This window comes from Aquila chrysaetos, chromosome 13, assembly GCF_900496995.4.
Source record: "Aquila chrysaetos chrysaetos chromosome 13, bAquChr1.4, whole genome shotgun sequence".
Classification (NCBI taxonomy): Eukaryota; Metazoa; Chordata; class Aves; order Accipitriformes; family Accipitridae; genus Aquila; species Aquila chrysaetos.
Genome location: NC_044016.1, coordinates 15,231,837 through 15,254,846, shown reverse-complemented (window position 1 = coordinate 15,254,846; position 23,010 = coordinate 15,231,837). Strand labels below are relative to the sequence as shown.

Genomic DNA, 23,010 nt, shown 5'->3' with positions numbered 1-23,010 from the left:
GCATAGAAACCCTGTCATGTCTATCAATGTAACTTACCTGTGTAGGCAAACAGAATTTCAAATTTGGAGGCTGTAAGGCAAGTTGAAGAGGGAGAGTTAGCACCCTGTTCCTCCTATTCCAGCTTCCAAATTGCACATGTGTGCAAAACTCCTTAACCCGAGCAAAATCTTTCCCATTAGGCTTCAGTGTTGCACCGTGTATCTCTGTGATTTTCCATTTAGAAATTAACTCACCTAGGTGTTTCCTGTTACCTTGCACCTGAATGGGAAAGGTAAAAAGTAAGTGGGATGATATGGGCATTATCATTTGTGTCAGAAGTGTGTGTCAGGCATCCTCACCCACATGCAGAGAGGGTGGATACTAGAGGGGCTGGGCTTGGAGAGTCCTTCTCCACTGTGCAGTTGGTATCAGCTTTCATATATTATCCAGTATTTCCTTTTCATGCTTATGATCTAGATGACTATATGTATTTTTTAACTCCATTTTTTCTTAACACTTTTCTATATATTCAATACTACTTGGAAAACCTGTTTTTAAATAGCAAAGGAAGGTCTCTAAGAGCAGAAGTTACTTGCTTTGTTAACTGTCTGACCAGAAAACTGCTGGTCATGCTTTCCATTTTGGTATCTTGAATTCTTTCCTTCATGGTAGCTAGGATGTGTTTACTAGGCTTTTATGTGAAGTTCTGGAGGAGACAGCGCAGTTGGTGCACAGCCCCAGTGCAGGAGCTCAGTCTTCTCTGTCCTTGGCAGGGAAAGGTGCGAGCATCTCCCTTCTCTGTGGAACCCAGCTGCCCACTGGGTTTGACTGGAGCCCTGAACAGAGGTTCTCAGGAGCAGGAATAAAGATACTTTTCTGTCAGCACTTCAAAGCAGTTATAGATGATAATTCTCCTGCCTTTAAAAAGCTTTTTGCTCAGTGTGTGGATTTTAAAGACACTTCCCTGTCTGCTTACTTGTACAATGCAACCATCCCTGCTCCATCCAGTGGGCCAAGCTGCCGGCACGCTCCACAGACAGTTGCGCTGGCACTGGTGAGCAGATGGCACTGCAGCAAAGTTGAAAGTTGAGGGATGCTTAAGTTGGCAAGGGCCAGTAGAAGTGGTGCTCATCTAGCTGTCCTCTGCTCACTTCATGGAGGTTAACATCTTCCAGCACTTTCTGTGTTTTGTTCTTGAATTAATGTGAAAAGTGAATTTTAAAGAATAGGCAATTTAAGGATTCTATCTGTTCTTATGCCAAATGAATACACGTTTTTCCTTGAGTAGTAGTTGTTCGTTTTGTAGATGGCTGTTTGCATCCTACAGTTATTCGGAGGAAGAACAGTGGCTAGAAACTCTAGTTTCAATTCTATAATTTCTTTTTTTTTCTTTTTTATTTTCTTTTTTAGGTTTTTCACTTGCTGCAGTCGTACTTAGAATCAAAACAGCTCTTTAGTTTGGGCTTTCAGCAGGGACTGGGTGACATCATTGCCTGTGTAGGAACCAAACTGTGGTTGGCTAAAAGGTAAGACAAAACACAAGGTATCTATGCTTATACACATAGGTAACTAGCATATAGAAGGCTTGGCTGATGGGGTTTTTTTAAATTTTTTTTTTATTTTGGCAAGGTGGACAGTTTTCTTTCTCGAGAAACATGTAAAATTTAGATGCCTTATTGGCTTGCTGGTCTTTTTAATTGAGGGGATTTTTTTTTTTTTCCCTTGAAAAAGCAAGGATGAAAAAACATAGGTATATTTTACCTGTGTGCATTGCTGTTTTTCAGTCATCTTTTAGTTCATTCTCAGCTAAATTTTATAGTCCAGTCATTTAAAAAAAAAAAAAGTGTGAATGAAAATGCCTACAGAAGCAGCCTTTTTGAGGATGAATGTTGCTTCTGGGCTAAGAAAAAGATGCCACATATATGAGGTTTTTATGTTACTATTTTCTCTGACTTTGACCTTTACAATAAAGTAGTAGAAAAATGTTATAGCAATTGTTTAAACTGTCAAAGGTATTTAGCTCCCCACAAACAATCCAAGATAGTTTTGGAAACATTTTCCTTAGGTTTCTGTAAAAGGATCTTCAGATGACCTACATACTGCAATCAAGAAACTTTTGTTTTGGAAAAAAAATCGACTTGATCTCATCAATTGCTTTTGAAAATTCCCACCAAAAATTTTAAAGGAATCAGCACAAGTCCTTGTGTAGATAAATAACTGGGTAAAATATTCCAAATTAGAGTTTGCACAGTGGAGGGAGGTCACCGATGCAGTCTAGTGTGGACCTCTGATAAACCTATGTCGCTTGTCATCATCAAAAGAAAAATCGTAAGTGATTTGCAGAAGTGGGGTGACTAGTGGGTTGAGGAAGTCTTCTGCCAGTGTTAAATGGGTTGGGGTAATCAAGATGCAGTTATCTTTGAGAATTACAGAAGTGTCTCCTGAGAAAGTGAGAGTCATGATATAGCAGGTAAAACTTGATTTAAATAATTGTGAAATGATGCGCATGAATAAAGCAGTGTGGACTTTACTTGGGGAAAGAGTGGTTGACTGAGCGATTTTTTGTTTGAAAAAAATCACCCTGATTCTTGGTAGAGCCCAAGAGGGGAGGGGGCAAATATTATAAAAAGAATGCAGAACAAAACAGAAAACACACTTAAGTTTGTGTATTAATCTGTGTTGTATATTTGAATATTGTATAAATCCCAAAGAAGATACAGTAGAAATGACAGTAAAAAGACTGACTACAAGTATAGAATAGTTTCTAGATGGGGAATGACTAAATAGGCTGAGATGTTTTTAGCCTGGAAAAGGGACAACTGAGGGATTACATGGAAAAAAAGAATTTAATGCTATGAGTCATGTGGAAAGGGGACGGGTAATTAGCATCCCTTCCAATGCAAGGTGGCAGATTTAAGAGAAACAAAATATTGAAGTTTTTAATGTATTTTTAGCTTAGCCATGGAACTCCATGATACAAGATAGTGTTGGTTTTAAACCTATCTGTATTTTTGACAAATGATTGAACAGAGTCATGGAAGAAAAGCCCGGTGAGGTTACTAAGTATGTAGATATCACAGTTGGTTCAAGAAATTCTTCCGCAACCTTGGAGGTTGAAGGAGAGGTTTTGGCAAATGTCACTGTTCTTATGCTTCCCTTTCCTGTGCATCTGTTCTCTGCCGCAGTTGGAGACATCATGGTGGATTTGGTGGACCTTTTGACTTGACTCAGTATAAGCATTTTTAAGTCTTTAAATGAGAGTGGTAATTTACTTAATTAAATTAAATCCATTGATACTGTTATAAAGAAAAAAAACCAAACACCAAAGACCAAATTCAGTAGAAAGATACTAGTGCTAAATAATTCAAACCTCTTTCTCCTGCAGCAAATATGTAAGGGCCAGGCTCTGTTCATTACAAATTTTAAATATATTCTGTGTTTGCAAAGTATTTTTTCAGAACTGCCCTTTTTAATACATCAGTCACATTAGCACTGATGTTTTTTTTATTATTATCTCCAGAAAGGAAATGTTGTCAGGCTGTCTCTAAGAAATCCTGGTACCTGATATAGGTATCTGCCTGAAGAGACGTATTTTCTCTTTCACTTGCCTGTGAAAAGCCACAGCTGTATGTGCTAATATTAACCCTCTGTCAGTAGCACGTTTTCATTTTGTCAGTTTGTTGTAGCCTCCTTTTCATACTCATGCATTCTCAATTATACAGTTAATGCTATACATAAAGTTTTTGTAAACGTCTTTCTCCCCAGATTGTAAAATTTTATATTATGAGCATATAGGTTTGCAACACTAAGTTAAGGTGTTGGTTTTTTTACAGACAGAAACTCTTTTTGCAAATTTCTGATGTACTTATTCTCTCTAAGTCTGTATAGCCGTACATCCTTAGGCGCACATTGAGCTAAGGTGTGTTTTCTTTTGTCTTTCTATTCTTTTTTTTTAAAGTCTAAAAAAAGCAAGTAAAATATCCATGAAATGTTTGGTAACCAAATTTACTTCTAAGTATGTTTTAAACTTAAGACTACGATAAATGATAAAGCTGAAAAATTTTGCTTGCCTCTTAACTTTCTGCTTGAGATAAATATGTTCAGTGTGGTGTGATTTAAAAACAAAACAAACAAAAAAACCCCCAACAAACAACCCAAACAAATATATTGAAATAGATGGTATTTTCTGGTAGTTTTAGTCTCCCGCATTCAGTGTGCAGCTTTACCATTTATATTTGCCTGCGTGGAGCTGAACAACTGTTCTGTGATGAACGGTGGGTTTGGGGGGTTTTGTTGTTGATTTCTCTTTTTCTTGTTTTAAAGGAGTTTAGGGAGGTTGCTTGGCAACTGAGTTGTGAAACTCGGTAAGTCCATCTGTACAGTTTTCTGGATGTTGGGAGAGCATATCAGGAAACCAGCACTTCATTCGTGCCTTGTTGTTAGACTTTTTGGAACGCATCTGCTGCTGGTCACTGTCAGAGAGGGTGGTGGGTGGCTGGACCCTCAGTCCATACAGTCATTCTTACCTTCTTTCTGTTCAGGCAAAGAGAGTGAGTACCACGGGGAAAAATTAACGAATCTCCATGTTTCTTCTGCCTTTTCATAAGGACATAACTTAGCACGTCACCGATACTGTAGTGCAGTGATTGTTTGAAAAGAGGGTATTAGAGGCACTCACTACTAATCTTAAACAGGTAAAAAAAAGTTAAAGCAACAGGAAAATGGTTTGTGAATTTGGGGAAATGGGGAATTATTTCCAAGTATCAGTCTTCATTCACATTTCTGTGCTAGTTCTGTAAAGTTCTTGCTGGTGTTCTTTCAACTACATACTTCCTTTGCACCATGGAACAAACTTCTCTGAGAAACCTGAATTACAAAATTTTGAATTGCACAAGTAGTTCTTAAAAATGAGGCTCAATTGTCATGTATATATATCTGGAGGAAAGTTTATCGTTGTTCAGCTGTTTGCTGAACTGAGTGGGGGGTTTTGTTTGTTTGGGTTTGGGTTTTTTTTTTTACCTTTTCAGAGCCAGAATGTAATTTCCTTTCATCAGAATGTATTGGTGTAGAATAGCTCAAGAAACTATTGCACTTTCCCTGTAATATACTAATCTCTTTTCCCTCCGCCGCTGCCCCCCCTGATTTTGCTTTGAGAATAAAATAATGACTCACATTCCCCAAACTGAATTTCATAAAACATTCATTTTTTCAGCTGGTATTTTCTGTCTGTTGTGAAGACAGGCTTCTCATGTTAATGGGACATGGTTACTTTTTCTCCTTTGTAGCATATATTAGAATATCAGAAGAAAAAAAAAATCTTTCCTCCACCTTCCTTGTTTTTTTCTACATCTTCAAAATACTAACTTTTCTGAGTATTCAAAAGTAGTATTTCCATTTTTGATGTTTTGGTGAATGAGACCTGCCTTTCATCCACTTCTCAAGGTGATGTTTGAAACTTTTCACTTTGCGTGCAGGTTTATACTTCGTTTGGTGTTTTTTATTTTGTTCTAGAAAACTCTTGTTTGTTAGTGTAAAGTGGTTTAGTAATGTTATTTCTTCCCCCCACCCTCACACCAGTGTTAGTTTATTGCATTTTTTGCAATTATGGGAGATGCAGGTGTTTGAGAAGAACAGAAATTTAAAAAATACATAAAATCTGCTTTGTTGGAGAACTGAGGTGATGGAATGAAGTGATGGAAATAAGTCTGGTGAAAGCTTTAAAAAAATAATCAATATATCAAGCTAAGCCTTTGAAAGAGTTCAAAGCTCTTTCATAGGAATAAAAAAAAAAAAGTAGTTACAAGACTAACTCTAGATGCCTTCTGCTTCATAAATACAGAAAGCTAAAAGAGCAGCCTTTGGAGCTGGTAATTTGTTGTACAGAAGTCCCGGAAATATCTGTCTTGTTTCATTTGTAGCCTTTGGCATGGCAAAGTATTGGTATTGGAAAATTTGTGAAATCATGTCATTGCACAGCTTTGCTGTAGGATGCTGTCTTCCAATGCTTTTAGTTTGATATTTTTTTTTTTTTCCCCACCTTCCTTCTTGCTGGAGACCACAGGAGGGCGAAAAGACTTTGAGGTTCTGCCAGAAGTCAAATAACATACTTTGCTAACTTCTAGCCATGTGCCATTTCTTAGCTGAGAGCTTGTCTGCACTGGGAAAGTTTACTTCTAAGAAGGCTGCTTTCTTGAAACTAACTTGTGTGGAATAGCCTTGTATAAAACCAACTGGCTTCGCATTTTGCAGAGTCACTAGTTCGTCTGGAATGGACCGCCTGCAGTGTGTGCACTTAGCTTTATAACCCAAATATCCCGTGCTCTGCAGTGCTGCTGCTTAGTGCTCTGCTTTATGGGTGGGACTGTTAAAAATACAAATGGGTCCTGATGTAGGGGCACAAGATTCAAGCTCACACAACAAGTACATGCAAAAGTTATTCCAGGCTTGGACTCAAAACCAGATTTACTGTCCACTGAGGTACTTGCTGCTCAGTTTTCTCCAGGCTGACTCTAGGATGATCCAGCTATAACTGCTTTGAATGAGGGAGATCTCACAGGTATTTCGTAACACTATAGAGTACATTAACTTGCCAAGTTCATGACCGTGGCCCTCCATCAAGCCTGTAGTGTCCTTTTTCCCCCCTCCGCTTTTGGCAATGCTACGTGAGTGACAACAGGCAGACAACCAGTCTTAGGTCCTTCCTAGAAGGGACTTCATACGAGGTGCATTTAGGCCATTTGTGTGGAAAGTAGGAATGCGGCCTTGCTATGGTTTCAGGACTTCACAGCTCAGAGAGTGTAACCTAAATATGCCCTTATTCTTCTCATTGCCCTTTAGGAGAGACAGCAGTAATTTCTAGTGAGCAGGCTGTTAAAGACAAAACAGTGGCGCATGCAGGCCTATCTAAATACAGGTACAAGATGACCATGACTCTCGGCAGCTTTTTGCAATCACACAAGCTCTGTGTGATTTTTGGAAGGGGGACATTCTTCAGGAGCTGGAAGGGGCTTTTTGTACTTTCAAAGCAGCAAGAAGGCAACAACTAAGGAGAATGTAAGATCATCCTCCTTGGCAGAGTGGTCCTTCTCTTCAGATAGTTCCCTTGCCTCTTCCTCTTTCACTGCATCAAGACGAACCTTCTTGTCCTTCCAAGGCCATGTCTGCCTTTGGCATCTTCCTGTTTTCTAACTTTTCCACTTTTCCATTTCTGTCTTTAAAACCTACACACTGAGAAGTGCAGTTAATTACTTTTGTTAGTTAGTGATCTGCATGCATTATACAGCCGTGTTCATAAATTGAAAATAGTTTTAATGACTGAGCCTGGCTCTATGGAAGTCTGTTTACTAGGTTTCAAATTGAAAAGTTAATGTTCTGTCAGCTGGGCTAGAGCAATAATTTATGTGTGTGCTCTTACACATGCAAAACATCAAGGTAAATTTTTGTTGTCCTGTGCCAGCTGAAAGCAAAGCATACCAGTATGAACAGTTACTGCACATCAGGTGCGCAGTGGTAATTTATTAATCTGCACTTTCTGACCTGTGAGCCTCATTTAGCCTGGATTGTCTTTGCCTTTGAGAGCAGAGTCATAATAGTTACGTCATTGTTCATAAATATATTCTTGGAGGCATTAATTTAAATCTTACGTGCTTTAAGCAGACTAATTCAGGTTTCTGTGCTGCTCCAAGTCCACTCTTTCACCAGTTTTGATAACAGCTACGAATTGTTTATTTAGGCAGTTGGTGATTGCTTGTTTTGGAACACTTGCTTTGGTTATCAGTAGAGATGTTTAAACTTCAGACTGAAGCTTAAGATGTACTTTGCATAAGATAAAACGTTCTTTGACTCTGGTTCATAGGTATACTCTTAACTTAAATATGAACATTCAGGGGATATTAAGAATTGAGTAAGGTTGTTTAAGGTGTGTTCACTCCACCAGTGCAATGTTCAGAGTAGGCACAAACCATGTACAGTTACAGGTTTTGGACATAAATCCTCACTCATACCTGAAAATGCTTCCCAGTAAATAAACAAAAGAGTTTTAGTAGCTTGCCTCTTTATAGGTGAAACCCCTGATGTTAATTGTGTAAAATTAATTAAATTTGCACATGGGATTAGTTTGACCCCTAAGTTTTTTAGGATGCTGTTAAGGGATCACATGCGGTTCTCATTAAGAGAACAAAAAAGAGAACAGACAGGACTATTTTATCAGTCAGGTATGCTAAAAACAACACCAACAAAACACAACCTTTCAGTATCATTCACCAAGGACAGCCAGAGCACAAATTAATTTTTCTTAATAGCTGAAGCTCAGGATGTTCTTGGCGGTATCACAATGAAAAAATAGCTTGTGTAGCTTCTTTTTGAAGCAATAAATTCTCTGCCTTTACCAGGGAAACTAACAGCAACATAATAGTCTGGCTTTGGTAGTGGCAGAAAAACTTAAATCGCCAGACCAGCAATGTTCCCTTTGGAGAAAATGCCTGCTATAGTGCAGAATGAGCTGGTCTTATAGAATGGGCAAGTCAAGGGAACTGTGCACATGGTAGTTACTCCAAGATCTCAACAGCACCAAGTAGGCAAGCAGATGCACTGTTACTAGATGTTTGTATTTCTATGCGGGTGTTCCTGCGCTTCCAGGAACTCAGCAAGGATTACTTGGTAGTGTAGGCTTCATTATTTTTTTAAATGCTTTCTATTAAATGTAGGTCTGTTGGCCGTGATGTTCACTAATGTGCTGGTTTTGTATTACATGGTTAAAAATGCTATGGACAAAGTTTAATAATTAAATCCATTATTAATGTCTCTTCAAGAAGACAAGAGGAAGGCCATGCATGTTGATTCAGTGTCCAGATGTGGGCTCTGAGACAAAATGCATTAAAATATGAAGGCTACCTTCTAAGCAAATATACCCCTAAAAACCTCAGTCTTTAGAATACTGCAGAATTTGAAAGCTAATAACCAAAACAATGGGAGATTTAATCCTTTAATCAGCTGCTCATTGTATGCGTAGGTGTGATTTCCATAAGCTTTATTGTCTCCATGAGTGACAAATGATCATTTTCGAGATCTCTCTGCAGGTAAAATGTGGTCAATACAAAGCCAGCTTGGCCTAGTTCATCAGCAACCCTCCAAGGATAAAACTCCCTATGGATAGCCCCCTAAGGATTATGTTGAGTTGACTGTATCAAGACTCAAACATCACAGAAGATGCACTTCTTGGTGCATTTAGAAGATACTGTAGCTGATACAATTGTGGGTCACGTATTAGAAGAATGCCACCAGAAGAAAGACTACTTTGCAGAGATTTGCCATTCTTCAGGAAAGAGTAAGCTAGAAGGACAGGGAGGGAAAGATACTGTAAATCTAAAATTTAGTTGCCAGTGTGCCAGCCTGAAGAGCTGAGATTATGGAAGACAAAGGCAGACTGGGAAACTCAGAATAGGAAGTTGCACAGACCCCATCCGCAAGTACTAGCTGGCATTAGGACATGTTGGACTTAATCCAAATTCTTCCCTGCATTTATGCTAGAGCTAAAGGTGAAATTCCAGCCTCAATTGTGTGTAAAATGTTGACTCGTCAGAAATGTTTTTAAAGTTCAGAAATACAAGAATTTGTGAAAAGGCTTTTGCAATATCATCCTGTGTATTGGCTAGAATATGATGTTTGGGAAACCAATTCAATTTATCTGTTGGAAGCAAAAACTGTACGTAATATTGGTGGCTAGAAAGTAGGAGAGTTTGAGGTTTAAATTCAACACCAGCAGGGTGATTTATTTTCTGCTGGCTAAAATGTAAAATTTAATAGGTGTTGCTGAGGGATTTTTTTGGACAATAACATGTTATTTAAACAGAAGAATAGGGTGGTGTTTTACAGGTTTTCTTTTTCTTTTAATATGGGACTTTTCCTAAAATACTGTTGATAAGTTTAAGCCTGTGAAAAGGTCTTCCTCCCAGGAATTTTAGGCTTTTTCAGCCTTTCCAAAGGCTCCAGAAACATACAGCATTACAGTAAGAGTGACTTTTTCATTAAAGACCAGAGAAGGAGTAGGCAGTTCATTTGATTAATTGATCAATTTGGAAATTAAAATTAAAATAGTCACACAAGTCATAAGGATGATTCTCCTCTTGTTCGCAAGGCAGCTATGAATTGGCCTTTGAAAGAGTTGCCCTTGTAATCTTGACAGCACTGGTTTCTTTACCCTGACACTTAAGAGTGTGTCATGAACTTTTTGGACAAAATACAGGGATTTGTAGGCAGCTTTGTAAGTTGCATAATTTTGACTGGAGTTCTACATTAGCTTGACTCATGAGCCAAATCTTGCCATCAATTTTTAAAGATTGGGGCTGAGAGTAACCAATTTGAGTGTGTAGATTAGAAGTAGCTAACAGTCATTTTAAGTACTCTACTTTACTCTGAAAAAATGTTGACACCCTGTGTAGTTATGTATTGTTTTACTGTGACCAAAACTGTGATGTACATGTTACATACTATTAGGAGGAAATTCTATTTTGTTAGTTAGTTAATAAAGTTATATTCCAGTTTGACAAATGAGATTAGTTCGTATTCAAAAAGCAGCACTGGCTGAAATATTTGAAATCTTTCAGACTCTTCTAAGAGCTTGGAGACTGCAAAACACAGAGCTTTTCTGAGAAGTTTTGTAAAAGTTTTGGTTTAGATATCCCTAAGATAGCTAACTACACTAAGATAACTAAACTAATTCACGAGAGAGACGTTACAGGATTTTATTTAATAGACATTGATTGGCAGGTTGCATTTGAAATTTAAGTGCTCACTGAGAGTTTGAGCAAATATGCTTTGATTTTTATGTAGTTAAATGTTTAGTAAATATTGTAAGTTGCTGTGGATTTATAGTGCTTGTTATGCTAATAGTTTTGCAACATCTGTTTCCTAATGAGGAAAAATATGAGCAAAATAAACTACCTCTTTGGAAAACATTGAATTTCTATTGACTAGAATAACCAAAAACTAATGTTATAAACATTAACACGAACAGCTTTGATTTCATAACCAGTGACTTGTATCTGTATTATTTATGTAACAAATGTGATATATTAATGTCACTGTTGTTGTTGTTGTTCATCTCTATGTGAGGTGATCCTCTTGTGGAAAAAGAGGAATGATCCAGGAGAAAATAGTGGTCATGTTTTTAAGTCATCTGACTCACTGTCATTGAAAATTGGGGGTTTGAGAAGAGAATCAGAATCTGCAAAAGTTGTGCATCAAAATTCTTCGGTACTTGCTCTACACAAAGGTGTGTTTGCATCCTTGTTTATATATAGAAATCTGAATGGTTATAAAGGTGTCCTGTAATGTGTAGAAATTATGTTTGAGGGCCTCTGCAGACCTTAGTGGTTACAGGAGCAAGAAGTTGTATATTTAGTTGTTTAAATCTTTTTTCCAGTGTTCTGACAGCATTGAGGCCAAATGTGTGAGCTTTCCATGTTCATTGCTCCTTGTTGTTTCCCTTGGAAGAGGAAGTAATTTGCTCTGTAATTCATTAATGTTGATCTTCTTTAAAATAAACAGTAATACAAGAGAAACTGCATTTTAGAAGTTAAGCCATGTGTTCCTGATAGAGTTGAAACCGAATGTGTGAGCAGGGTACACAGGAGGGCTATGACCACATATTGCTGATTTCTTCAATAAATGCCAGTTTGGTTTGCATCAGATCTGCCATCCAAAATAAACAAACCAATAACTACCTTAAATTCAGCATAACTTAACTATAAAAGGTGAATCAAACTTTTAAAAAATAATATTTGCAGAGCTCTAAACTGTGAGACTTTAGGATTGATTTCATGTTACATAGACCTAAGCTGCAATCAGTGGTACTTAAAGGTGGTAAAGGCAGAACAGAAATCAAAGCATTCCCTGTGCTACGGTAGGTAGCCAAAGCCAGCTGGAGTGAAACACAGTATTGCACGTGGAGCTTCTGAACCTGCCCAGTCTGATTTACATCTACAGAGAGGGAATATCTCCTGAAGGCTACACTTCCTGATTCGCCTACCAGGCTGTTGCTTGTTGAAAACAAACAGCTTATTGTTATTCCGGTCATATAATATTCTGTAAGTGTATAACCTGGGCCTCTTCAAAGGCATTTGAACAGGAGCCTGTGAATTTAAAAGGACTATTTCCTTCCATTAACCTTTTTCTCTTAAAAAAAAAAAAATCCCTGGACTCCAACAGCTAACAAAAGGTTTCCTCCTGCCAGTGACTTCAACTCTTTTCTAATTTTATATTTGCATAGTAGAATTGAAAATGAGATTACAAGAAAGTCTGACTATCATATCCACAATTACTTGTTCAACATTAATGATAAGATTTTGGCTAGGTTTTGGAAGACTTTATTTTCAGGATCTAATCCAGAACTCTGCTATAATGTATCAAAATTAATAGTATGGAAACTGGCACCTCTGTTTTCAGATTTGTCTACTGTTCAGCCACGCTTACCTAAAATAATAATTTAAAAAAGACACTTTTCCCCATACTGAAGATACTGTTAGGCTGGAGCTTTGGGCAATTAAAAAAAAAATACCTGTAGACCCTTTAAAACCTTCAGTGCCTTTAACTTTTTTGATTTGTGTTCTTTCAGTCACCTTGTATCTTTTATGGAGTTTTGTGATGATCTCGTAAGGACACAGCAGCCCCCCCCGTCATTGTTTTGTTCTCCTTGATTAAGTTAGAAACACGTTTCTTCTGGGCCTTGTTCTTTCTAAGCAGTAATCCTTTCCGTCCCTGCCTGTGCTTCTAAAGGTTGCAGATGTCGTCTTCTCCTCTGCCTGGCAGGTCAAGTCTGTGACCATGCTTGTCTTCTACGTGTTACTTGGGGCAGACAGCCTTTGACCTCTCTGCAGTCAGATGTGTTGAAATATTGTGCAATAGTGGCTGTTGGTGAAATTTAACTCAGTGGTCGTCTGAGAGGTGATTTTTATTTCCACCTGGACAGTCAACCTCCAAGTACAGCATCACAAAGGAGTGCTAGAAACTATGGGATAAGCTTCTAAGTGCAGTGAGATCCCTGGAGCAGGCTGGTTCTGAACTCTGTATCCAAAGAGAAACAAAAAGCAACAAGATGAACTTCTGAAAATTATGTTTTAATGTATCCAGGCATGGTATGTAGGGTGGCCATTGGGTCTTTGGTACCAGCTGTTTGACTTCACAGATCTGCTGTTACTACACCAACCTACTTGCTAATGTAGACAAAGCATTACTTTAATGAAATATGGATGTCTGTGCTGACATCACTAGCCTGCTATTAGTATATATGTGTAGTAGTATGAATATTGTTTTGATAGCCATTTTATATTTCTGTGTGGAGATACCCTTAGATATGAGAGTCCTAACCATCTCTAGCTCTATCCTGTTCAGAGTCACATACAGTTTATCATCTGGAGTGAGCATATGATGTATTTGTTTCCCTTAATATCCAGGTTGGAAGGGAAATTAACTAATTGTTGGGTTTGGGACAAAAAAAGGAATGCTGTTCCAGGTGCCTGGAGCTCCCACCCTTGCTACTGGTGTGACTTTCTTGTTTGCAGACAGATTTCCTCAAAGCTTGTTGATGAGAACACCCCTTTACTTGGGTATCTGTGTTTAAAAAAGAAACATCTTGTACTCTTCCCAGTCTCATTGTTGAAGTTCTGCACAAACAGGTCATCTTAAATACTGCGCAGTGCATCATTTGAAATGTTCAGCATGTGATTTTTGGCTGTTGGGTCTGTTATGCAAATCACAGTTTGATTGTCTTCAAAACTGAGGTTTGCTACAGTCTGAACAACACTGAAATTTCTTGGTTTTGGAAAACTGAATTTCCTGTTGTGTCTGTCTGGCACATATGGCTAAGAATTCATTAGCATCACCAGAGCAATGGAGCCAGCCAAGAACAAACGTTTGGCATGTTTCATGCTAGAAAAGCCTCATTTCAAAATCAAAACATGCACATGTGCGTACTCAAAATGAAGTCGTAAATGCTTCAAAGCTGGACCAGAATAAAAAACCATGTCAGTATTGCTGTTGTCACTTCTTCAGTAACAGTTGCGTCAGCCATGTTTTTCCCAAGGCACAGTTTGTATGTTGGAAATTTTCTTTCCAGTGAAATGACTGAATAATAAGTGAGTCTTCCATTTTTCAAAGGAGCTAAGGTGCAGTAGGCCCATTATGTTCCTCATCTTAATTGAAATCTGTCATGGCTGCTTTCATCCATTTTATGAGTACTTGTGAGACACCTGTCGGTTTCTTTTTCTTCTAAGCCTTTGACTGATCTGCCACTCTGTTTTCTCGTGGGTTGAGCTCCTAACCCTGTGAGTATTTCTTGGTGGTGTTTTCATACAGTCCTGTGAAGAACAACTTGGGCAACAGCTAGATCCCCAAGATACAGAAGAGAGGTTCACTTAATCAGGGTGGATAGAAATTAAGTCTTCCTAATAGAGCTTTTCAAAAATAGGCCACATTAAAATTGCTTTGGCTTCTTACGGTATCAGTTCTTACTGATGTGCATCTTCCCTGCAGGCAGGCTTTTAGCTCTTGTGCTTTAAGGCTAGTGGTAAGAGGCAAGCATGGAGAAGTTTTGGGAGGTTCATGGCTACTTCACTAGTAAGAAAGTGTCTAAAAAGTCTCTGTTCATGCAAAAGGAGAGAAAATCTTTTCAGAAGAGAGATCCTGGTAGCATGCAGTCTGCTATGTGTTACATGGATGCCTAATATTGTAGGCCATAAAAGAAAGCATAAGTAATTTAGGCTTATTACAGAGTTTATTACTGAAGGTAAGAGCAGTGCTTCTGGTAAAAGTTGTCGTTTTTAACAGGATCATAAGTTAACTCTCCGTAGGCAAATACAGCTGCCAAACTTCCACGCAAGAACCTCGGACCTTTCATTTTTTTGTCATGATTACATATCTTATTTGAAGAAGTTTTTTTCTTGAATTTCAAAGATGTTACAGAGTTGAGAATGTTTGTTGGAACATTTTTAATTAAAACTTCTTGAAAGAGTTTCAAATGTCAAGCGTACAAAGAAAGTGCCAGATAAAATAAATACTGAACAGAATTAGTCATACTTTAAGCTTGTGCTGCATGATTCTAAAAGTTTTTGTTTCAGTGCAAGTCCCATTGGACTCATCAGAATAATTTCTGTGTTTTGAACTGGATTTCCTGTATTTTTCACATATTAAGTTATATTTTAAGAAAAATTTTCCTGGCTGAAAGTACAGTGTTAACAATATAAAGAAAAATGAAGATGTTAACCTAATTTTACTTTCCTAATTGGAGACAAAATGTCGATCACTTGCGACTTGAAGAGGTAGAGCAGAAGGTAGCTTATTACCAATTTGTGTTATACGCAGAAAATCCCCAATAGTCTTATCTGGAAAAAAAAATATCTAATTTTAAAAACATGCATGCCTCTGTGGTCTTCATCAGAACAGTGAGAGTGCTATGGCCGTTAAAAAGATGTAGTAGGTACCTTTCATGGGGAATCTGCTCTTTTATGAACTGTAACAATAAGACCTGAAGACTTATTTTTGTTAATGCATTTAGTTACAGGGATCATCTGTAAAGAAAACACAGACATACTAGTTGCCAGGGCAAGCTGATTCATCCAGTAATAATGACATGTATAAACTGCAGTTTGGTGGAATGGATGGAGGAAGGGTGTTGCCATTCTGCTAGGGAGACTGTCATTCAGAATGGACCAGGAAGTGAAGCTTAGATAACTTGACCTAATCATTTTGTATATGCAGTCTGATTTGATCAGTAGTTGATCTTCATTAATTAAGTAAAAAAACCACACCAAGCTGGTGGGTTTCACTGCTGTTTCTGAGCGTGGATGTTACAAGGATTTAATCTTTAGTAATTTGATTTTTCCAGGCCAAATCCTTGTTTGGTGACCAGAGCTGCCTATCTTGATGTCCTTGTGATGCTGAGCACTCACCTGGGGAAGTTTCAAAAGCAAGGTAAGTCAAATGTACTGTTGTATAAATCAGATGTGGGGAAATTTCTGAGCTCTGTTGAATCTGTAGAAACAATAATATATTACTTGTACTCATGGCATCTACTGAACGCTGGAGTCCTTTAGCTGCTTTGTATAAAAGGGCCTTTCGTTCTGCCTTCTGTAGAGCTAGTCCTGGGGATTGCTGATGAGAAGAATGAGGTGTGCCTCCATGTCAGAGCTGGAAGCGATGATTTTACACTATTCCTAATCCTGGAACTGTGTAACAACAAAAAAGGTCCCATCCAGTGTTCCAAAATGTTTTTCTGATCCAAGGTTGTAAATACAAACAAAATCCAAACCCCAGAATATTGCTACTTTAACCTTTCCTGAAAGCCACAGAGATGTTCGCTCATGGGACACCTGAAAGTGTTTCAGAGAAAGTGTTTTCTCATGCTTAGAAGTTTTATAAGAAACAACTCTTGAGAGCTTCTTTACATTTCTTTTTTTATATTGATTCTTTATCACTGTGAAGTTTTTGAAGGACCAGTCAGAACTATCAGTGGTTTTAGTGATGCAGAGTGTTGTTTGCAACAATACAAAGCGTACTGTAAACAATAAGGAGAACAAAGGTATGGAGGAAGGGATACCCTTTCAAGTGTGACTCTGTATAGGCAACTTTCGGTCAGCTGTAACTAGCTTCCTTGTGGGCCTGTTTTGTTCATTTCTTACGAACAAGTGAATAATAAATTACCTTGTCAGTCCAGGAACGCAATTAAACAATAGTTCTTTCATTTCATTAAAATTCTTAGTGACTAATTTTAACACTGCATTTAAGTCATTGGAACTGTTCTGTATTTCAGATAGTTCTTGTTTTGGGGGCTGTTCTTAATTTTAAAACCAATTCCTTTTGCTTTTTTGCTTAGACCTTTGGTAGAAGTAGTTCCATTTTAATGCCATAATTGCTATTTGTGTGATTTTTTTGTGAATGCACAGTTCAAATAGTGATAGTTGTCAGGAAAATGACTTAGTGATGAATATGTCTGAAATGAACTTCTGCAGATAGGTTGATGCAGAATATAGCCCTTATAACAGAAGCACAGACATACAGAAAATATGTAACAGCTGGGTTCCGCTATACCAGAGGAAGATTGTTAAGGTTACTGGGGACTCGAGGAGATGGGTCTGATCTTTCCTGTGCTCTGAAGAGTCATTCCTCTTTCATGGGTCCCGAGTGTCAAGATGTACTGTTTGGTCAAGGAAATTTCCAGATGATGTTGCACTGTAGGTCTCATTCTGTCAGGTGCTGACTGCTGTTTGTGACTAGGTAAGGGCTGCATCCTTTATAGGGAGGAATGCACCACCCTATATAAAGCAGTTTCAATATAGCATGTCTCTAGGGATGTTTTTCTCTGGCTCTTTAATGTTTGTTTTGGGTAAGCTATATCTACCATCAATAATTCTTATGTTACAATATATAATTACTTATTTTCGTTATTTATACAAAATAAAGTTTCTTAAAGCCTGATATGCCATTGGCCTTAGTGATTATCCTTTGCAGTACATTAAAAAGTCTAGCAGTGTATCACATGTACAAAATAAACAAAAACAACCCCAAAGCCCCTTCAACTGTATTTCTGTATTTTCTTTTATGAAGGAACAGCCAGTATTCCAGGTGAGGGCTCCTTATTTGCTTACTTAATGGGCATTATATTTCCTTTATCAGTCTCTTTCCTATTTCAGTTGTCTTCAGGTTTTTTGTCTGTGTTGGTTTTTAAACAATTGCGGCACATTTGCAAAGGCTTTTATTGACCTCTTCACCCCAGGAAACTCCCCTCTTTTTTTTTTTTTTTTTTTTTTTTTTTTTTAATGCCCCTGACTTGTGAATAGCCCTTTGAGCCTGAGGGACTGCACCATGCTGTGGCTGGATTACTGACTGTAGTGGATTCATTTATTTTTCAAAGCTCACATGGACTGTTCTGAACCTGGGTGCTGTAAGGTACAATTGCTGTAGAAGGAAAGCAGTTATTTTTGCAGACTCTCTCTGCTCGGGGATAGTTCATTAGTATTGTCTTGCCTAAAAGTTTCATTCCGATATAGGTTTAAAATTATATGTTGCAGGCAATATCTACAAAGAGTAGAAACTTAGACTGGAAATACGGTTTTGAAAACCTGAAGATACATTAGGGACAATTTTATATAACACAGGCAGAAGCCCTTCTGAAATGAAGGACTAATATGTTTATATTAAACAGAACCTGAGTGTCTCATGACACAGTAAGAGAAAGACTAAACTCAGCAGTTAAAAATGAATGTTTTGAGTCTCACATTTAAATGTTCTGTAAGGAATAATTATTAACTGAAGCTTTATACTTTTCTGAGATTAAATATCTTGCTCATATATGTGTATCTCTGGTTATGAGCCAATTTTTCTCTGTTTTAACCTTGATTCGTAAAGTTGTTTCAATGAATAAAAGGTGAAGGACAAATCCAAATAAACCTGTTTCTTGATGTGTTTATCTAAGAGGCCCCAGGAAGTGCTGTATATGAGTTCCAGGCCAAGGGCTGAAACTGATTTTCATCAACAGAAATGGGAATGCAATGTAATGAGCCTGCAACTGGTTAAAATCAGACCACTTCTAATTGATTATGCCTGTCTAAAGGGGCTACAATTACAAAGAGATTTTCAGAGTACAACCCTGCCTAGGCCTTTCCTACATTACAATTATTTTATGTAAGTGATTTGTTGTCTTCAATTAATAAAATCTGTCTCTTAAAGTGCAGGACAGCCCTTAGGGAATTTACTTCACAAATTCAAAACAATTTAAAATGTCAGATAAGGAAGGCAGGGAGTAATGGATACCAAAAGCATCTTGTCCAGCTAAAAATTTATTGGTGGCCAAATGACGATGATTAAACACACACAGCCCCCCGGCCCATAATTATTCTGATTTGCTGGTTTGGATGGAAGTGTTACTTGATTCATGTCACTGGGAAAATACAGTTTTCTTTCCTTGAGTTGATAGGCAAAATCTAGAGCATTTTTTCTAGCTCCTGATGTGCCTGAGGGTCTTCTGGTGTGCAGAGACAATACATAATGCCAAGACTATGTAAACTTACAACTATGTATGTTTTTTCAGTTATCAGTTACAGTTGGAACTCAGAAAAAAACTGAAGCAAGCCTTTTTTAAAAAAAAAAATTTAAATATATAAATAAAAATGCTATTTTTGCCTTTATTGAGAGCAAACAAAAGTTCTTACCAGATCTAGGATTATTTGATGAGCTAATGCCTGTTGTCAGTATTAGTAATTATTAATAATATCCAGTGAATTTGTTCTTGCATACCTCTTTGATATATTGTCTCCACAGTAACTGTTTTTATAGACTTGAAATTACAGATGCCCAGGGCCTTTTCAGTCCTATGGGTAAAACAATGCAGTCCTCTTCAAGAGGATTTTCTGGCACTGCTAAAAAGCAGTTAAGTTACTCCTCCAGAAGTAAACCAGCACCAGAGTGGATGGTGTAGGAATAGGGGGAAGTTCCCGAATTTCACGCTTCAAACATTACTGGAGGAAGCAAGTAACACTTGTAGGCATCTTTGGAGGGGAAGAATGCCTCCAAGTCCAGGTGAGAATATGTCCAGCCTTAGCTGTGTTTATAATTATTTGCAAATTCACAAGTCTTGGATCAGCAGGAGTTAGGAGAGGTCTATCAAGCTGTAGTGCTACAGATCCCTCCGTGTGTCTGAGGCTACACGCTTTGCTCTGCACTCAGAGATGGGCTTTGCAAGAGACAGAATACCAGACTACAGCCAGGCTGTGCTCTGCTACAGCATTTCGGTGGATAAGATTCCTCTGCTGAATACGTGGACTTTTGACAGGATCCGTCATAGACATTCCTGCTTTCGGACATTCTGCTGGAAATTGGTATCTGAAGCTAAACAGTAAGATGATAGTATTACTGTGATCCTGCGGTGCTGGTGACACAGGAACCAGAGCAGTGTAGTGCAGTGAAAGCCCAGATCTGGGATGCTCTGTCTCTCCGTAACATTTGAAGAATGCAACAAGACAAAGTGGTCACATTTTCTTTCTTGCTCATGTCTCAGAACAGTTTTCTGATAGTATTTTGTCAATTCCTGGATGCAACTCACTAAAATATACTTGACTAATAAAAGCGTATTTTAGCCAGGGTTGTGTTCAAAAAAATGGCACTTGTCGGTAAAGTGTTGTGTTGAGTCCATAAAGCCCATCAACATAAGTGAAATAGGATGTAGAACAGAAGTCAGGGGAAAGATGAAAGAAAAATTTGCTAAACATAATGCTTCCAAGTTGTTCTTTTATCCTATATATATATATATATATATATATACACATATATATATATATACACCGTCTATCTCCTGGCTGGTTTGGCCTATTATCGAGTATAGTATCTTCAAAATTCAAGTTTGATGAGAAAGAGAAGACATTTAAACAGGATGTCAAATAGGATGAATCTGTGATTTAGGAGAAGCTGCCACTTGAACCCTAACTATGCATTTTTCCTTTCTACATTTGAGGTGAAAGAATCTATAAAAGTTCTTGAGATTAACCAAACTCCACTGTTGTTGTCATCAGTGGGAACAGTTACTCAGTATTTACATAATTAATCTTGTTCATAGATTGTTTTGATATCAAAATGGAGCAGCCAGTATTCTGCTCTCACTAATGTATTCTTTCCTTGAGTTTTGCAGAAACAGACTTCCATTTTCTTACTATCTTCCAAACAGCTAAACCTTTTGTAGATGTAGCTTAGTTAAGATTCTTAAATTCTGCTCATGAGCAACAGAAACAAGTGCAAAAAATATTGTGCATCGCACGTGTGTGTATGAGATCAGAAACATGGGCAATTGTGTACAACTGTCAGCTGGTTTTGTCCTTTTTTATGCTCTCAAATATGACAAAATACTGTGTTTTAAATAACATATAATGCAAAAACCATTCTCTTAGTGATATTTTTCCTTTTTAATTAGAAGTTATAAAATGTAGTGGTAGAAATAGTATGCATTATCGAACTTCTAGATGCTTTGTAATGAAAGCACATCTCGTTTTTTAAGTGGGAATCTCTTAAATATTTTGCCTGAATGATATGATTTGTAGGACTTTTAAATAGCATTTGAAGGCTGTGCCCACTTTTTTTCTATATTGTACTTCTTACTCTTTCTTATTTTGAAAAGAAGCTAAATGGTAGCTAAAAGAATTTTTTTCTGCACGCTGACTTAAAAACTGATAGTGTTTAAATGGTAAAAATTTGACAGGAATAACTAGGTTGGTTATTTTAGCCATACTTTAACTTTCTTTACCTAGGTCCCTAAGAAGTGTGGCCAAACAGTTATTTGAACAAAAACACTGGCAGCTTGTTAATGCATGTTTTGGTTATTTGGTCTAATTAGCTTAAACTTAAGAAATTCCATCTGAACAAATTGAAAGCAATTTTTGTTTATTATGTCAGAAATTATATAAACTTTGTGTGGCACTTGGTCAATGTTGTTATTTTGACTCAAGGAAGGTAAAGATTTAAAATGTATTTATAAAATCATCTAAATGGCCTACACCTACTGACAAGTCAAAAGGAAGTGTAGTTGGGTACCCAATATTCTAATTCAGTGCAGGCAGGAGAATGAAGAAGTTGAGGATGGGACTGTTGGAGGTCCAAGAGACAGGGAGTGACTGGGAGTTGCACAGACAGTGAAATGCCAGAGGCAGATCAAGTGAGGGACGTACTATGTTAAGGTGGCCCAAAGACAGCACAAAAGTGAGTGCGAGCCGGAAAGACAAAGCAAATGGATCAAGGCTGAAAGGAAGAAACGTTGGGAGAAAGGAGATGGAGGTGTGCAACAACAACAGACGGTCAAGGAAATGTCGGAGGCAGAACTCGTGGCACAGACATAGGAGGAGGAAAGTAAAAGTGTTCTCAGAAAGATTGCAGGGACACAGTGAAAGGATGGGGGTTGTGGAGGGTAGAGCATGATATTGCTGGAATGCTGTGTTGAACAGGGAATATGGAAAGGTGTTAAGAGGAAATAAGTGACGCTAGGGTAGAGTGCAGTTGATTGTGTTAATGTTAGCAGTTAAAATTCCGTCCCCATGTGAAAATGGGAGACTGCTCATCCTTCCGAAATCTTGTTTCGGGTTCTCTTTAGATTCCAGCATGTATCACTGACTGATTTGCACTGACTTCATAGGGTTTTATTGTTTTCTATGAATGCAAAAGAAGTGGAAACCTTGGTGCTGTGCCAGAGAGAAGCTGTAAGAAAAATTGCAGTTTCAGTGTCCAGATCAAATGCTTTTTCCTTCCCCCCCCCCTCCTTTTTTTCCTTTGAAAACTTTTCCTTATACTATACAAAATGCAGTGGGATGCTTCTGTCCTCAACAATATATTATCCGTGGATTCTGTTAATCACTCATGTTTGTAGTTTTGAATTTTATTTTGAGTACTGATGCTCAGTCTCTGATGTCAAAGATGTTGCAGATGTCTTTAAAAGAAAATATGCTGCTTAAAATGTGCCCTTTTCCTGATCATCAACAGTTATCTTAGTTCTACATTGTAATAGCTTTTCTGTTCTCTTTGGTTTTTTTTCCATTTACCAGTGACTTTGCCTAATCCACTTTTAATAAAAAGGGAAAATATGAAAGAAAATACTTTTCCTTAATATTTGTCTAGGAAAATCTCTTCTTGGCACTGATTACCTTTCAGCCTTCTCTCTGTTCATATGATCTCTTCAGAAACCCTTAGATAGACGGTAGTTTGTGAGCACAAGGGATTTTAACTTCTTCTCAGTCCTTAAATAATTGGAACTTCTTGCAGGTCTTGGTGAATGATGATGAATATCCAGATTTTTGATGCTTGGACCCCTGTCCTATAACATTGTACTGCAGACACAGCAGCATTTCATTGCTGCTCTTGTAATTTTTTTCTGACTTTGCAGAGTGTCAGTAAGTTTTCTGATGTCAGTAATAATTTCTCCCCCTTTTCCCTTCTTTGTTCTTAATTTCTGGAGCCTCTAGTAGGAAGATGGCATGGATGCTCTAGGGGCCGCATACAGGATT

At 37.8% G+C, this 23,010-nt stretch overlaps 1 protein-coding gene across 3 annotated transcripts in view; it reads left to right on the top strand.

Moving 5' to 3' along the window:
• Positions 1-23,010, top strand: part of THADA (THADA armadillo repeat containing) — a 172,253-nt gene that overhangs the window by 105,721 nt on the left and 43,522 nt on the right. For 2 of the 3 annotated variants that reach the window (XR_003926238.2, XM_030034578.2), the window contains exons 30-31: positions 1,391-1,506; positions 15,861-15,946. Coding sequence is in view for 2 of the 3 variants with exons in the window: in XM_030034578.2 (XP_029890438.1) it covers positions 1,391-1,506; positions 15,861-15,946 (202 nt within the window). In the remaining variant the exon portion in view is untranslated. The remainder of the gene's footprint in view (positions 1-1,390; positions 1,507-15,860; positions 15,947-23,010) is intronic. The other variant, XM_041128294.1, reaches the window with a different exon arrangement.